This window comes from Tachyglossus aculeatus, chromosome 23 (assembly GCF_015852505.1).
Source record: "Tachyglossus aculeatus isolate mTacAcu1 chromosome 23, mTacAcu1.pri, whole genome shotgun sequence".
Lineage (NCBI taxonomy): Eukaryota > Metazoa > Chordata > Mammalia > Monotremata > Tachyglossidae > Tachyglossus > Tachyglossus aculeatus.
In genome coordinates, this window is record NC_052088.1 from 38,557,463 (window position 1) to 38,574,756 (window position 17,294).

Below are 17,294 nucleotides of genomic sequence, written 5' to 3' on the forward strand. Positions count from 1 at the left end.
GGGTTTACTATGCATTCATTCATCCATTCATTCAATCGTATTTATTGAGCGCTTACTGTGTGCAGAGCACTGTACTAAGCGCTTGGGAAGTCCAAGTTGGCAACATATAGAGACGGTCCCTACCCAACAGTGGGCTCACAGTCAAGATATGGGTCCCTCAAGATCTCTAAGATGCTTACATAATCAATCAATCAATCAGTGGTATTTCCTGAGGGTTTACTATGCATTCATTCATTCATTCATTCAATCGTATTTATTGAGGGCTTACTGTGTGCAGAGCACTGGACTAAGCGCTTGGGAAGTCCAAGTTGGCAACATATAGAGACGGTCCCTACCCAACAGTGGGCCCACAGTCTAGAAGACGTTGTCCTAAGTACTTGGGAGAGTACAATATAGTAGAGCTGATAGGCACGATTCCCACCCACAAAGAGCCAACTTGTACTTCCCAAGCGCTTAGTACAGTGCTCTGCACACAGTAAGTGCTCAATAAATACGATTGAATGAACTGAATGTTTTGGGCAAATCTCAAAACAAGAATGACAACAATAACACTGAATTTTTTGAGGCAACTTTACACCACTTAGCCCCATCTGATTAGGAAACAAACCCAGAGAGGTTAAGAGACCCACCCAAGGCCACACAGCAAGTTGGGGCGGAGCTGGGACCGGAATGCATGCTTCCTTCCAATTTGTACTTCCCAAGCGCTTAGTACAGTGCTCTGCACATAGTAAGCGCTCAATAAATACGATTGATTGATTGATTGATTCCTTGTCCTTCCCAAGCGCTTAGTACAGTGCTCTGCACACACTAAGCGCTCAATAAACACGATTGAATGAATGATTGTACCAAGCACTGCACTCAGTACTAGGGTAGATCCTAGGAAATCAGGCTGGACAAAGTCCTTGTCCCCCGTGAGTCTAATTAGGAGGGAGGACAGGTATTGGATCCCCATTTTACAGATGAGAAGACTGAGGCCCAGAGAAGCTGAGTGACTTGCCCAAGGTCACACAGCCGACAAGTGAGAGAGCCAGGATTAGATCTCTGGCTCCCAAGCCCGGGCTCTTTCCACTGGGCCACGCCGCTCTCCGCGGAAGCCCGCTGCCTGAAAGGAAAAGCGGGGAAACAAAGCCCTTACATGTGCGTCCCAATTTCTTTCACTTCATGGTGGATGACATCGTCGATGCAACAGTCCGGCTTCAGCTCGGCCACCGCAGAACTGGACGCCGACAGGTTCAGGCGTTGGGAGCTCGTCTGCAGGTCGGCCTGGAGAGCGGGTGAGAACACCACCCCACCCCGCGAGTTATAAGAGACCGATTTCTGAACTGTCTTTTGCCACAGAGGACTTCATCCTTCCCTCCTCCCGCTTATCTAACTATTTGGACTCCCCCCGGCCATGCAATCTTCACTGGCAATGGTCGCGTATCCGGGGCCGCTGGAGACTGCGGCGGCGCCATCCTGCCTTCGCCACCGGCAGGAATCGAGTGCCACGTTAACAGGCGGTCCCAGAGCGTTCAAACCGAACCGAACGACCGTGCGGCAGGCCCCCCCAGGAAATGGGAGACGGTCCAACCGAACGCCGAAGGAAGAAAAGAAACAAACTCCTCCCGGGAAGAAGGAACGAAGTGGTAATAATCATAATTGTGGTACTGGTTAAGCGCTTGCCGTGTGCCACGCACTCCCCTGAGCGTCGGAGTGGATACGAGCAAATCGGGTTGGACACGGCTGCTGGCCCGCGTGGGGCTCCGAGTCTTAATCCCCATTTCACAGATGAGGAAACTGAGGCCCAGAGAAATGAAAGGTCCGGCGGCAGACAAGGGGCGAAGCCGGGATTTGAACCTAGGTCCTTCCGACTCCGAGGCCTGGGCTGGCTCTATCTACTAGGCCAGGCTGCTTCTCCCAGAGCTTATTCAATCAGTCAATCAATCAATCAATCATATTTATTGAGCGCTTACTATGTGCAGAGCACTGTACTAAGCGCTTGGGAAGTACAAATTGGCAACACGTAGAGACAGTCCCTACCCAACAGTGGGCTCACAGTCTAAAAGGGGGAGACAGAGAGCAGAACCAAACATACCAACAAAATAAAATAAATAGGATAGAAATGTACAAGTAAAATAAATAAATAAATAAATAAATAGAGTAATAAATATGTACAACCATATATACATATATACAGGTGCTGTGGGGAAGGGAAGGAGGTAAGACGGGGGGATGGAGAGGGGGACGAGGGGGAGAGGAAGGAAGGGGCTCAGTCTGGGAAGGCCTCCTGGAGGAGGTGAGCTCTCAGCAGGGCCTTGAAGGGAGGAAGAGAGCTAGCTTGGCGGATGGGCGGAGGGAGGGCATTCCAGGCCCGGGGGAGGACGTGGGCCGGGGGTCGATGGCGGGATGGGCGAGAACGAGGTACGGTAAGGAGATTAGCGGCGGAGGAGCGGAGGGTGCGGGCTGGGCTGGAGAAGGACAGAAGGGAGGTGAGGTAGGAGGGGGCGAGGGGATGGACAGCCTTGAAGCTTATTGAGCGCTTATTGTGTGCCGAACACTGGACTAAGCGCTTGGGAAGGACAAGTTGGCAGCATATAGAGAGGGTCCCTACCCGACAGCGGGCTGACAGGCTAGAATTCCAGCTGATGGCCACTCACCTTGACCAGGATGTCCTTGACCATCTGGCTGCTGTCGTTGTGGACGCTAATGTAGCTGGAAAAGGTCTCTCCCAGGAAGATGTTCCTGTCGGGGAAAAGGCGTTTCGGGTCAAGGTCCAGTCCTTGCGGCAGTTCCAAGAGCGCGGGGAGCTCGGCCTGGTTCATTCATTCATTCAATCGTATTTATTGAGCGCTTACTGTGTGCAGAGCACTGGACTAAGCGCTTAGGAAGTACAAGTTGACAACATATCGAGACGGTCCCTACCCAACAGCGGGCTCACGGTTTAGAAGATGTGATAAGGACTGGTTAAGAATGGTTAGGGAGTGAACTTTTGGGCACTCGTAGAACTAAAAGACCTAGGCCGCATGTTAAGAGAAATAAGTGAGATGCGGCTGCGATTCAGACCCTCCCTATAATAGTAATAATGATGGCATTTGTTAAGCGCTTACTATAAGCAAAGCACTGTTCTAAGCGCTGGGGCATCGCGCTCAGTACATCGCCACCGCTTCCCCTCCGCCTCGGCCGGCCTCCCCGGACGCGGCGGGGATAGCTGGGATCCGAGATCCGGCCGCGCGTGCGGCCCTGACCCTTGTCCGGGAGGATTCAGGGGACGGCGGCTTGCGGTTTCTCAAACCGTGTCACCTCCCAGCCACCCGCTCCCACGATTCCTGCTTTGGAGTTAGCTTTCTCTAAATCGCAGGCGCCGCCTGATAACTAAGACGTAGGGACCGTCTCTAGATGTTGCCAACTTGCACTTCCCAAGCGCCTAGTACAGTGCTCTGCACAGAGTAAGCGCTCAATAAATACGATTGAATGAATGAATGAATAAGAGACGGCTTCAATCAATCACTGGCATTCGCTGGGACGCCACCTCATTCATTCATTCATTCAATCGTATTTATTGAGCGCTTACTGTGTGCAGAGCACTGTGCTAAGCGCTTGGGAAGTCCAATCAATCGTATTTATTGAGCGCTTACTGTGTGCACAGACTGTGCTAAGCGCTTGGGAAGTCCAAGCTGGCAACATCTAGAGACGGCCCTACCCAAAAGTGGGCTCACAGTCTAGAAGGGGGAGACAGAGAACAAAACAATCAATCAATCAATCAATCGTATTTATTGAGCGCTTACTGTGTGCAGAGCACTGGACTAAGCGCTTGGGAAGTACAAGTTGGCAACATACAGAGACGGTCCCTACCCAACAGTGGGCTCACAGTCTAAAAGACAAAACCTATTAACAAAATAAAATAAATAGAAAGCAGCAGGAGAGCAGCGAGGTGACGTAGGAAGGGGCAAAGGGATTGACTTCTTTAAAGCTGATGACGACTGACGAGAGTCGACTGTGGAGAACCAGAAATAATAATAATAACAATAATAATAACAACAATAATAATAATAATAATAGCATTTATTAAGCGCTTGCTATGTGCAAAGAACTGTTCTAAACTCCTCAAGTCTCCAGAGCTCCCGAACGCATCATCCGTTGCCGGAAAGATAACCTGGACATTTAGAGGTGGTGTTTTTCCCCCCACCACCAATCAGTCCATCGATCGATGGTATTTACCGAGTGCCTACTGTGGGCAGTGCACTGTACTAAGTGCTTGGGGGAGTCCGACACAATCCGGCGAGAGGCAGCGTGGCTCAGTAGAAAGAGCCCGGGCTTTGGAGTCCGAGGTCATGGGTTCAAATCCCGGCTCCGCCAATTGCCAGCTGTGCGGCTTTGAGCAAGTCACAACTTCTCTGTGCCTCAGTGACCTCATCCGCGAAACGGGGATTAAGACAGTGAGCCCCCCTTGTAACCTCCCCAGTGCTTAGAACGGTGCTTTGCACATAGTAAGCGCTTAATAAATGCTATCATTATAATCTCCCCTCCGGGAACCACCCTCTCCGTCCCTTTCAGCCCCTCGGTACGACTCAGGGCCCTGACCCTGAATCGGGGGAGTGGGTGGCTTTGGGCCTCGGTAGATTGGGAGGGAACGTCATTTTATGTTGCCAACTTGTACTTCCCAAGCGCTTAGTCCAGTGCTCTGCACACAGTAAGCGCTCAATAAATACGATCGGTTGATTTTAGGAACGGGAAGCTGCCCTCTGCGTCTTCCCAAACAAATCCTCAACCCTCCCGGACGAAGGAGGAGGGCAGGCGGTCAACAGCTGCAACGTTAACGGGCGTGGGAGAGCCACTCCGTCCCGGCCTTCATCATCATCATCAATCGTATTTATTGAGCGCTTACTGTGTGCAGAGCACTGGACTAAGCGCTTGGGAAGTACAAATTGGCAACATCTAGAGACAGTCCCTACCCAACGGTGGGCTCACAGTCTAAAAGGGGGAGACAGAGAACAAAACCAAACATACTAACAAAATAAAATAAATAGAATAGATATGGACAAATAAAATAGATAAATAAATAGAGTAAAAAAAAATATGTACAAACATATATCCATATATACAGGTGGTGTGGGGAAGGGAAGGAGGGACGAGGGGGAGAGGAAGGAAGGGGCTCAGTCTGGGAGCCTTCACCTCCGGCTGCGTCTGCTGCCAATGTTCCTTTCTCTTTTTAAACTCATCGGTCGATCGATCAATAAATCAATCGACGTTACTTATCGGGCACTTCCTATGTGCCCACAGCGAGCTTTCAGTCTCGAGGGGGAGACGGATATTAACGGAAATAATTTAGCCATCGGAAGGTACGAGCGTAAGTGCTGTGGGGTTGAGGGTGGTCCTGCTAGTCTCTCTCCGCCGTGGACCAGAAACCGGGCTGGAATCATTTGTCCCGGTAATTTCTTTCCCGCTCAACATCCGACACGCTTGAGGCACCTAGTAGGCAGTCGGGCGCTTGTTCGTCTTTTCGATTTACGGGGATGAAAAGTCGTTTATCTGGCTACCCTGCCAAACTCCTGTTGTGAACAATTTTCATCACCCACCGAGTGCCAAGCACCGTACAAAAACTCACGGGGAAAATCCACACGCGCCTGCTCGAGGAGCTTACGGCCTCGAGCACTTGTACTTCCCAAGCGCTTAGTACAGTGCTCTGCACACAGTAAGCGCTCAATAAATACGATTGATGATGATGATGATGATTTCTCCTGCTCCCTCTCTATGTCAAATAATCATGCCCTTCCATCTCCCGCTTCCCACCGTCAGCTCCTTGAGTGTAGGGGTGGTGTCTTTCATCTAGGCGCTTACTACAGCGCTCCCCACTCGGCCGGGGCACCGCGTGTTTGACGGCCCGATAAAGCAAGTGGGCCGGCAAGAAAGCTGTGTGACTTTGGGCAAGTCACTTAACTTCTCTGGGAGAAGCAGTGTGGCTCGGCGGAAAGGGGCCGGGCTTTGGAGTCGGAGGTCGTGGGTTCAAACCACGGCTCCGCCACTTGTCACCTGGGGGACTCTGGGCAAGTCACTTCACTTCTCTGGGCCTCAGTGACCTCATCTGTAAAATGGGATTAAAACTGTGAGCCCCCCGTGGGACCACCTGATCTCCTTGTAACCTTCCCAGCGCTTAGAATAGTGCTTTGTACATAGTAAGCGCTTCATAAATGCCATCATTATTATTATTCTCTGTGCTTCAGTCCCCTCATCTGTACAATGGGGATGAAGACTGTGAGCCCCCCGTGGGACAACCTGATCACCTTGTAACCTCGCCAGCGCTGAGAACAGTGCTTGGCACATGGTAAGCGCTTAATAAATGCCATTATAATAAAAGCTTCTCCTTTCCCCCCGCTGCGGAGAACCACCATGGGTCACGGCGGACCCGCAGGGTGGCCGACGGTGCCGGGATGGAGCCCAGCCAGGCCCGCCGTGCCCACCTCTCGCTCGGGGGGCCACTCGCGACCCCTTCAATAGGATCCAATTCATTCAATCGTATTTACTGAGCGCTTACTGTGTGCAGAGCACCGTACTAAGCGCTTGCCCCTGCCGACTCCGCCCGCTGCCAGTCGAGGCCAAGGACGGGGCTCGCCGACCGCGCCAGACATTCTGGTCTCACCCGAAGTTCTGGGGCAGGGTGAGCATCTCGCCCAGCATCAGCGTCTCTGCCCCCTTGACGGTGGAAGGGTCCTCCCTCATGAGCTGATTGAAGAGATCGCCTGCGGGGACGGAGGGTTACCCGCGTGTCAAAACCACCCCGACGCCGCTTCAATTCAGGGGCGAAAGAAACGGGAGAAACGGCAGGGAATTTTCGACGGACGGCCCTCGGGTCCCTTCGAGTCGCCGTGGGGCCGCTCGCTACGGAGAAGGAGAAGCAGCGAGGCTCAGTGGAAAGTAAAATAAACAAATAACTAGAGTAATAAAAGACTGTGAGCCCACTGTTGGGTAGGGACCGTCTCTATATGTTGCCAACGTGTACTTCCCCAGCGCCTAGTACAGCTCTCTGCACACAGTAAGCGCTCAATAAATACGATGGATTGATTGATTGATTGGAATACTGGCAGTGCGCTTTTCCTCTTAGGAGGCTTCGAATTTCTGCAGGTGAAGTGGGCTCTCATTTGCCTTCAATCGATCAGTCGGTGCTATTTATCGAGAGCTTACTATGTGCCGAACACTGTACTGAGCGCTTGGGCAAGTATAGTATGGGGATTAAAACTGAGGCCCATGTGGGACCTTGTAATCCCCCCAGCGCTTAGAGCAGTGCTCTGCACATAGTAAGCGGTTAACAAATGCCATCATTATTATTTATTATTATTAAGGCGCTGGAGTGGGAGGAATGAAAGGGATTTGGGCTCTTCAGTCTGGAATGGCGGTGGCAAGGAAGAATCGGGGCTGAAATTGACGGCACCGTGAAGACGGTGGACGGAAAAGATCATTGTTGTCGGGCATATCCCGAGCCCAAAGACAAGGGGAAGCTGGGGCGGGGGGGAGAAGGTCTAAAAAAAAAAAGGAAATTTCACCCAACAAGGGGGAGGCGCATGGAAGTTGTTCAGGAGGACGTCCTGCAGCTGAGGATATCGGCGGGTTCACGGGGGGATCGGGTAGATTCCGAGACGAGCGGTCCACCGGGAGACCCATCGCACCCACGTGAACCGGGACATATCCCGAGGATATCGGCAGGTTCGCGAGGGGATTGGGCAGATTCCGAGACGAGCGGTCCACCGGGAGACCCACCGCACCCACGCGAACCGGGACGCATCCCGAGAGTTCAAAATCTAATGAACCGCGGCCGTCTATGCGGCACGCGGGTTCAAAACATCACCTCGCAGAGCGGGGCGGGACGGAGGGACATACCCGGTAAGTCTTTGTCTTCACAGGTCACTGGAATATTGGTGAAAAGCGTGGGCTTGGTTAGCCGCATCACTGCAAATTCAGAAAAGCCGGAGGGAAAAGTTAGGAACCATTCGGGCGATGGCTTCGGGCCCGTTGACGAGCCCCTCCTAATGACATCGCTAAGAGGAGGACCAAATCCATCGTTCAGCAGCAGCGAGTGCCCGGTTTGAATCACCGGAGGGGGAAAACCACTTTCAGTCCTTTCAATCGTATTTATGGAGCACTTACTGTGTGCGGAGCACCGTACTAAGACCTTGGGAGAGTCCGGTACAACGACATAACAAGACGCATCCCCTTTCCGCAACGAGCTTATAGTTTAGAGGGGGAGACAGACGTTCGTAGAAATAAATAAATGACAGTTATGGACACAAATGCTGTGGGGCTGAGGGAGGGGGGAATGAATAAAGGGAGCACAGTCTAGAAGGGGGAGACAGACAACGAAACAAAACATATTAACAAAATAAATAGGATATGTACATGTAAAATGAAGAGGAAGACTGTGAGCCCCCATGTGGGACAACCCGATCACCTTGTAACCTCCCCAGCACTTAGAACAGTGCTTTGCACATAGTAAGCGCTTAATAAATGTCATTATAATAATAAGTGGGAGCAGAGGAAAGGAGGGCTCAGTCAGGGAAGGCTTCCCTCCATCAGAGAAGACGCGGGAACAAGTTTCCGAATGGGATCGTCCGCACTGCTCTGTTGACTTTCTCTTAGCAAGGGTGTCTGGCAATCCTAGACTGTAAACCCCGTGTGGGCAGGGATTGTCTCTCTTTACTGTTGAACTGGACTTTCCAAGCGCTTAGTACGGTGCTCTGCCCACAGTAAGCGCTCAATAAATACGACTGAACGAATGGAGGGCGAGAGAACGTCTACACCGTCTCTCGCCTGCGGCCGCTCAAAACCACATCACTCGGGTAGTCCCAAGGCAAGATAATCCCTCTAGACTGCAAGCTCGTTGTGGGCAGGGAACGGATCTGCTAATTCTGTGGTACTATACTTGCCCGAGCGCTGAGTACAGTGTTCGGCACATAGTAAGCGCTCAATAAATAGCATCAACTGAAGGCAAATGAGAGCCCACTTCACCTGCAGAAATTCGAAGCCTCCTAAGAGGAAAAGCGCACTGCCAGTATTCCAATCAATCAATCAATCCATCGTATTTATTGAGCGCTTATTGTATGCAGAGCGCTGTACTAAGCGCTGGGGAAGTACAAGTTGGCAACATATAGAGATGGTCCCTACCCAACAGTGGGCTCACAGCCTTTTATTACTCTAATTATTTATTTATTTTACTTGTACATATCTATTCTATTTATTTTGTTAGTATGTTTGGTTTTGTTCTCTGTCTCCCCCTTCTAGACTGTGAGCCCACTGTTGGGTAGGGACCGTCTCTATATGTAGCCAACTTGGACTTCCCAAGTGCTTAGTACAGCGCTCTGCACACAGTAAGCGCTCAATAAATACGATTGATCGATTGATTGATAAATAGCATCGACTGATCGATTGAAGGCAAATGAGAGCCCACTTCACCTGCAGGAATTCGAAGCCTCCTACGAGGAAAAGCGCATTGCCAGTATTCCGATCAATCAATCAATCCTTCGTATTTATTAAGCGCTTACTGTGTGCAGAGCGCTGTACTAAGCGCTGGGGAAGTACAAGTTGGCAACATATAGAGACAGTCCCTACCCAACAGTGGGCTCACAGTCTTTTATTACTCTAGTTATTTATTTATTTTACTTGTACATATCTATTCTATTTATTCTATTTTGTTAGTATGTTTGGTTTTGTTCTCTGTCTCCCCCTTTTAGACTGTGAGCCCACTGTTGGGTAGGGACTGTCTCTATATGTTGCTAACTTGTACTTCCCAAGCGCTTAGTACAGCGCTCTGCACACAGTAAGCGCTCAATAAATACGATTGATTGATTGTAATCACTTGCCACATCAATCAATCAATCGTATTTATTGAGCGCTTACTATGTGCAGAGCGCTGTACTAAGCGCTTGGGAAGTACAAATTGGCAACATATTGGCCACAAGCACTGGGACCCTAGAGGAAGCCTAAACCAGTTATTATTATTAATTATAATGATAACAGTGGTATTTGTTAACTGCTTACTATGTGCCATGCACTGCACTAAGCACTGGGGTGGATACGAAGCAATCAAGTTGAACAGAGCCTCTGTCCCATGGGGCTCACAGTCTTCCTCCCCATTTTACAGATGAGGTAGCTGAGGCCCAGAGAAGCGTAGTGACTTGCCCAGGGTCACGCGGCAGAGCCGGAATTAGAACCCAGGCCCTTCGACTCCCAGGCCGCCCCACGAAGCCGCCCGCAGCCTGTCTAGGGATGAGAAGATGGAGCGTGGCTGCGGCTATGTTTAGGACCGTTTTTCTCTCAGATGTTCCGGGTTCTCAGCGTGAAGGGTAACGTCCGGTCTTGCGGACTTTAAAAAAAAATGGGGATTTATGGGCGCTGTTAATTAGGATAAATTAACTGTTAGGCTTGAAGCATTCCCGGTTTCAGCTTCCTCTTTTGTTACACTCATCTTCCCGCAGGGCCGGTATTTCCTGGGTCCCATTAGGCCCTCCCGGACTCTATAGGAGCAGTATGGCCTGGTGGATAATACAGCACCGGCCTGGGAAGCAGAAGGTCATTCATTCGTTCAGTCGTATTTATTGAGCGCTTACTGTGTGCAGAGCGCTGGACTAAGCGCCTGGGAAGTACAAGTCGGCAACGCAGACGGTCCCTACCCAACAACGGGCTCACAGTCTGGAAGGGGGAGACGAAGATAAAACAAAACATCATCATCATCATCATCAATCGCATTTATTGAGCGCTTACTATGTGCAGACCACTGTACTAAGCGCTTGGGAAGTACAAATTGGCAACACATAGAGACAGTCCCTACCCAACAGTGGGCTCACAGTCCTTTTAAAAGGGGGAGACAGAGAACAAAACCAAACATACTAACAAAATAAAATAAATAGAATAGATATGTACAAATAAAATAGAGTAATAAATACGTACAAACATATATACAGGTGCTGTGGGGAAGGGAAGGAGGTAAGATGGGGGGATGGAGAGGGGGACGAGGGGGAGAGGAAGGAAGGGGCTCATGTGGACAAGTCGTCAGAACAAATAGAAATAAAGCTAGATGCACATCATTAACAAAATAAATAGAATAGGAAATATGTACAAGTAAAATAGAGTAATAAATCTGTGCAAACATCTATACAGCTGCTGTGGGGAGGGGAAGGAGGGAGGGCGGGGGGGATGGGGAGGAGGAGAGGAGAAAGGGGGCTCGGTTTATTGTTGTATCGTACTCGCCTAAGGGCTTAGTACAGTGCTCCGCACACAGTAAGCGCTCAAAAAATTCAATTGGACGAATGAATGAATAAATGGGATAAGATTCCCATTTAATAATGATGGTATTTGTTAAGCGCTTACTATGTGCCAAGCACTGTTCTAAACACTGGTGTAGATACAAGGTAGTTGGGTTGTCTCACATGGAGCTCACAGTCTTCATCCCCATTTTAGAGATGAGGGAACTGTCATAATAATAATAATAATAATAATGATGGCATTTATTAAGCGCTTACTACGTGCAAAGCACTGTTCTAAGCGCTGGGGAGGTTACAAGGTGATCAGGTTGTCCCACGGGGGGCTTGCAGTCAATCCCCATTTTCCAGATGAGGGAACTGAGGCCCAGAGAAGTGAAGTGACTTGCCCAAAGTCACTCAGCTGACAATTGGTGGAGCCGGCATTTGAACCCATGACCTCCGACTCCAAAGCCCGGGCTCTTTCCACTGAGCCACGCTGCTTCTCTACGGGTTCGAATCCCGGCTCTGCCGCTCATCTGCCGGGTGACCTTGGGCGAATCACTTCACTCCCCTGGGCCTCAGGTCCCTTGTCTGTAAAAATGGGGATTGAGACTGCGAGCCCCACGTGGGACGGCGTCCAACAACATTTGCTCGTACCCATCCCGGCGCTTAGAGCAGTGCCTGGCACACAGTAATCAATCAATCAATCAATCATATTTATTGAGCGCTTACTGTGTGCAGAGCACTGTACTAAGCGCTTGGGAAGTCCAAGTTGGCAACGTATAGAGACGGTCCCTACCCAACAGTGGGCTCACAGTCTAGAAGGGGGAGACAGAGAACGAAACAAAACAAAACAAAACAAGCGCTTAGTACAGTGCTCCGCACATAGCAAGCGCTCAATAAATACGATTGATGATATTAACAAAATAAATAGAATAAATATGTACAAATAAAATAAATAAATTCATTCATTGTCATATTTATTGAGCGCTCAACATCTACCAGTACAACAAAACTGGTAGGCATCCCTGCCACAACAAACGCAGCTTAGAGGAGGAGACAGACAGTAAGCGCTCAATAAATACGATTGATTGATTGATAATGAACAGGGATATGTACATGAGTGCTGTGGGGTTGAGGGACAGGTGAACAGAGGGAGCATGTCAGGGTACTGCAGAAGGGAGAAGAGAAATGAGAAAAGAGAAATGAAGGCTTGGTCAGGGAAGGCCTCTTGGAGGAGAGGGGCCTTCAATAAGGCTTTAAAGGAGGGGAGACTAAATGTCTTTAGGGAATGAGGAGGGAAGGCATTCCAGGCCGGAGGCGGGATTTCATTCAGTCGTATTTATTGAGCGCTTACTGTGTGCAGAGCACTGTGCTCAGCGCTTGAGGACGTGGATAAGAGGTCAGTGACGAGCCGCGGGAGATCGAGGAACAGCGAGTGGGGTGGCATTGGGAAAGCGAAATGGGTGGACTGGGTTCATTCATTCATTCAATCGTATTTATTGAGCGCTTACTGTGTGCAGAACACTGGACTAAGCGCTTGGGAAGTCCAAGTTGGCAACATCTAGAACCGGTCCCTACCCAACAGTGGGCTCACAGTCTAGAAAGGGGAGACAGACAACAAAACAAAACATATTAACAAAACAAAATAAATAGAATAGTAAATATGTGAGGGAGGGGTGAATCGACGTTGCAAATCCAGGCACAGGGGTAATGCAATCCATCATACATTCACTCATTCATTCAATCGTATTTATTGAGCGCTTACTGTGTGCAAAGCACTGGACTAAGCGCTTGGGAAGTACAAGTCGGCAACATCTAGAGACGGTCCCTACCCAACAGTGGGCTCACAGTCTCGATGGGGGAGACAGAACAAAGCAAAACATTCTAGACGACTGTGAGCCCACTGTTGGGTAGGGACCGTCTCTAGATGTTGCCAACTTGGACTTCCCAAGCGCTTAGTACAGTGCTCTGCACACAGTAAGCCCTCAATAAATACGATTGAATGAATATTAACAAAATAAAATAAAATAGAATGCAGCAGGAGAGCAGCGAGGTGACGTAGGAAGGGGCAAGGGGATTGACTTCTTTAGAGCTGATGACGACTGACGAGAGTCGACTGTGGAGAACCCGGGTGAATTCAGAAATAATAATAATAATGGCATTTATTAAGCGCTTTTACTATGTGCAAAGCACTGTTCTAAGCGCTGGGGAGGTTACAAGGTGATCAGGTTGTCCCACGGGGGGCTCATGGCCTTCATCCCCATTTTACAGATGAAGGAACTGAGGGCCAGAGAATCAATCAATCGCATTTATTGAGCACTTACTGTGTGCAGAGCACTGTACTAAGCGCTTGGGAAGTGACTTACCCAAAGTCACGCAGCTAAGTGGCAAGTACCTGTATATATGTATGTACATATTACTCTATTTACTTATTTAGTTTACTTGTACATATTTATTCTATTTATTTTATCTTTTTAATATGTTTTGTTTTGTCGTCTGTCTCCCCATTCTAGACTGTAAGTTCACTCTTGGGTAGGGACCATCTCTAGATGTTGCCGACTTGTGCTTCCCAAGCGCTTAGTACAGTGCTCTGCACACAGTAAGCGCTCAATAAATACGACTGAATGAATGAAGTGACTTGCCCAAAGTCACCCAGCAGACAAGGGCAAGTACCTATATATATGTATACATGTTTGTACATATTTATTACTCTATTCATTTATTTTACTTGTACATATTTATTCTATTTATTTTATCTTTTTAATATGTTTTGTTTTGTCGTCTGTCTCCCCCTTCTAGACTGTGAGCCCACTGTCGGGTAGGGACCGTCTCTAGAAGTTGCCAACTTGGACTTCCCAAGCGCTTAGTACAGTGCTCTGCACACAGTAAGCGCTCAATAAATGTTTGATTGAATGAATGAATGAAGTGAAGTGACTTGCCCAGTCACCCAGCTGACAAGTGGCAAGTACCTGTATATATGCGTGTACATATTTATTACTCTATTTATTTTGCTTGTACATATTTATTCTATTTATTTTATCTTGTTAATATGTTTCGTTTTGTTGTCTGTCTCCCCCTTCGAGACTGTGAACCCGCTGTTGGGTAGGGACCGTCTCTAGATGTTGCCGATTTGGACTTCCCAAGCGCTTAGTACAGTGCTCTGCACGCAGTAAGCGCTCAATATGATTGAATGAAGTGACTTGCCCAAAGTCACCCAGCTAAGTGGCAAGTACCTGTATATACGTATATATGTTTGTACATATTTATTACTCTATTTTACTTGTACATATTTATTCTATTTATTTTATCTTGTTAATATGTTTTGTTTTGTCGTCTGTCTCCCCCTTCTAGACTGTGAGCCCGCTGTCGGGTAGGGCCCGTCTCTAGATGTTGCCAACTTGGACTTCCCAAGCGCTTAGTCCAGTGCTTTGCACACAGTAAGCGCTCAATAAATACGATTGAATGAATGAATGAATGAAGTGGCGGAGCCAGGATTTGAACCCATGACCTCTGACTCCAAAGCCCGGGCTCTTTCCACCGAGCCACGCTGCTTCCCTAATCGATTTGGGGCAGTGAACTAGGAAGAAAACTTAAACTTCTTATAACGGAAAGGTTTTCAGGCTAAATCCTAATAATCAAAGTGGGGGATTTGCTGGACTCAGGCAGGTTCCACTGGAGAAGATGCGAAAAGGCTCTTCCACGAAGTCTGTTTCCCCTGGTGCTGCAACCCCATTAGAGAAGCAGCGTGGCTCAGTGGAAAGAGCCCGGGCTTGGGAGTCGGAGGTCATGGGTTCAAATCCCGCCTCCGCCACTCGTCGGCTGTGTGACTTTGGGCGAGTCACTTCACTTCTCTGGGCCTCAGTTCCCTCACCTGTCAAATGGGGATGAAGACTGCCAGCCCCCCGTGGGACAACCTGATCACCTTGTAACCTCCCCAGCGCTTAGAACAGGGCTTTGCACATAGTAAGCGCTTAATTTATTTATTATTTATTTTACTTGTACCTACCTATTCTATTTATTTTATTTTGTTAGTATGTTTGGTTTTGTTCTCTGTCACCCCCTTCTAGACTGTGAGCCCGCTGTTGGGTAGGGACTGTCTCTATATGTTGCCAGCTTGTACTTCCCAAGCGCTTAGTACAGTGCTCTGCACACAGTAAGCGCTCAATAAATACGATTGATTGATTAATCAATGCTATCATTATTATTAAGCAAATGACCATCCACAAATCAGATACCGTCCCCCAAAACAAGAAGCTGATAACCTACTAGAATTCCTGATCCAGTGACATCCCTGCTAGTGTATCAGGCGGGGTCTAGGAGTGTCCCCTAGGAGAGAAGCAGCGTGGCTCAGTGGAAAGAGCCCGCGCTTTGGAGTCGGAGGTCATGGGTTCAAATCCCGGCTCTGCCACTCGTCGGCTGTGTGACTTTGGGCATGTCACTTCGCTTCTCTGGGCCTCAGTTCCCTCACCTGCAAAATGGGGATTAAGACTGTGAGCCCCAAGTGGGACAACCTGATCACCTTGTATCCTCCCCGGCGCTTAGAACGGTGCTTTGCACAAAGCACCAGTATTATTATTATTATTATTTTGAGCATATTTTGATTTTGAGCATATCTGGGGAAGTCCTGGCTGAGTTACGTAAATCCAAAAATTAAAGCGATTAAGATGAGAGTGAGAGTGAGAGAGAGAGAGAGAGAGAGAGAGAGAGGGAAATACCAGCTGTATATATTTGATTTGTATATATTTGTTGCCAATTTGTACTTCCCAAGCGCTTAGTACAGTGCTCTGCACATAGTAAGCGCTCAATAAATACGATTGATGATGATGATGATGATGTAGTGATTATCACTATTAATTTTTTCAAGTTGTAAACAATGCTGCTCATTTGTGGTCTGTCTTAGTCAGTTGGACTCATCTTTCCAGGCACACACTGACTTTTCTTTTCTTTCTTATATCCTCAAATGATCAGTATACTGTCTTAATAGAGACAGGAATAAAATGTTGTATTTTTATGGGCCCCCTTCGGCATATGTACATCCCAAGCGCTTAGTCCAGTGCTCTGCACACAGTAAGCGCTCAATAAATACGATTGATGATGACGATGATGATGATGTAGTGATTATCACTGTTAATTTTTTCAAGTTGTAAACAATGCTGCTCATTTGTGGTCTGTCTTAGTCAGTTGGCCTCATCTTTCCAGGCACACACTGACTTTTCTTTTCTTTCTTATATCCTCAAATGATCAGTATACTGTCTTAATAGAGACAGGAATAAAATGTTGTATTTTTATGGGCCCCCTTCGGCATATGTACGTCCCAAGCGCTTAGTCCTGTGCTCTGCGCACAGTAAGCGCTCAATAAATACGATTGAATGAATGAATGAATAAATGCCATTATTATTATTATTATTATTATTATTATTATGTCTTCACATCTCCCTAGAGCTGGTGGCCTCACAAACCACGCTACCCCTCAAGACACGTGGCCTCACGAACAAGGCTACCACTCAAGACACGCCAACAACCGCGTTTGCCGGTGGATTTTTAAGCCGGGGAAAATTCTAGGTTGCTTCACGGACTAGAGGTCTTGGAAAAAAAAAAAGAAGGCACGAGGCTGATTTACGGTTCCTAAAACCCGCAAGACCTACACCGAGACGACCCGCTGGCCATCCGGGGCCGCGGGTTTGGATGCTGCCACCGAAGCCGACGGTCTGCCGGAAGACTCGGCTTGAGGAGGGCACTGCCCCTCTCAATCAATCGTATTTACTGAGCGCTTACTGTGTGCAGAGCACTGTACTGAGCGCTTGGGAAGTCCAAGTTGGCAACATATAGAGATGGTCCCTACCCAACAGTGGGCTCACAGTCTAGAAGGGGGTCTTCTCCTCACTGCTGGGCCCTCGAGGTGGGGGCGATTCCGCCCGTCACGCCCGTCCTCCAGCTCTAAGTAAGATGTCCGTCCGTTCCTCCTTCAAAGTACTCATTCATTCATTCATTCAATCGTATTTATTGAGCGCTTACTGTGTGCAGAGCACCGTCCTCGCCACTTCGCCTCAAGCTCGACTGACGGCCTAGCCCGGCTTGGGTGGG

At 48.6% G+C, this 17,294-nt stretch overlaps 1 protein-coding gene across 7 annotated transcripts in view; it reads right to left on the reverse strand.

Annotated features, from left to right (window-relative positions):
* The window catches only part of TRAPPC13 (trafficking protein particle complex 13), a 51,312-nt gene that overhangs the window by 19,142 nt on the left and 14,876 nt on the right, over nucleotides 1–17,294 (reverse strand). For 3 of the 7 annotated variants that reach the window (XM_038765538.1, XM_038765534.1, XM_038765532.1), the window contains exons 2-5: nucleotides 7,852–7,920; nucleotides 6,617–6,716; nucleotides 2,637–2,721; nucleotides 1,136–1,263 (exon numbers count right to left, since the gene is read on the reverse strand). In XM_038765538.1, the coding sequence (XP_038621466.1) occupies nucleotides 1,136–1,263; nucleotides 2,637–2,721; nucleotides 6,617–6,716; nucleotides 7,852–7,918 (380 nt within the window). In that variant the 5' untranslated portion in view covers nucleotides 7,919–7,920. Of the gene's footprint in view, nucleotides 1–1,135; nucleotides 1,264–2,636; nucleotides 2,722–6,616; nucleotides 6,717–7,851; nucleotides 7,921–13,534; nucleotides 13,550–15,476; nucleotides 15,548–17,225; nucleotides 17,251–17,294 lie in introns of those variants that run through there. The other 4 variants (XM_038765535.1, XM_038765537.1, XM_038765536.1 and 1 more) reach the window with 4 other exon arrangements.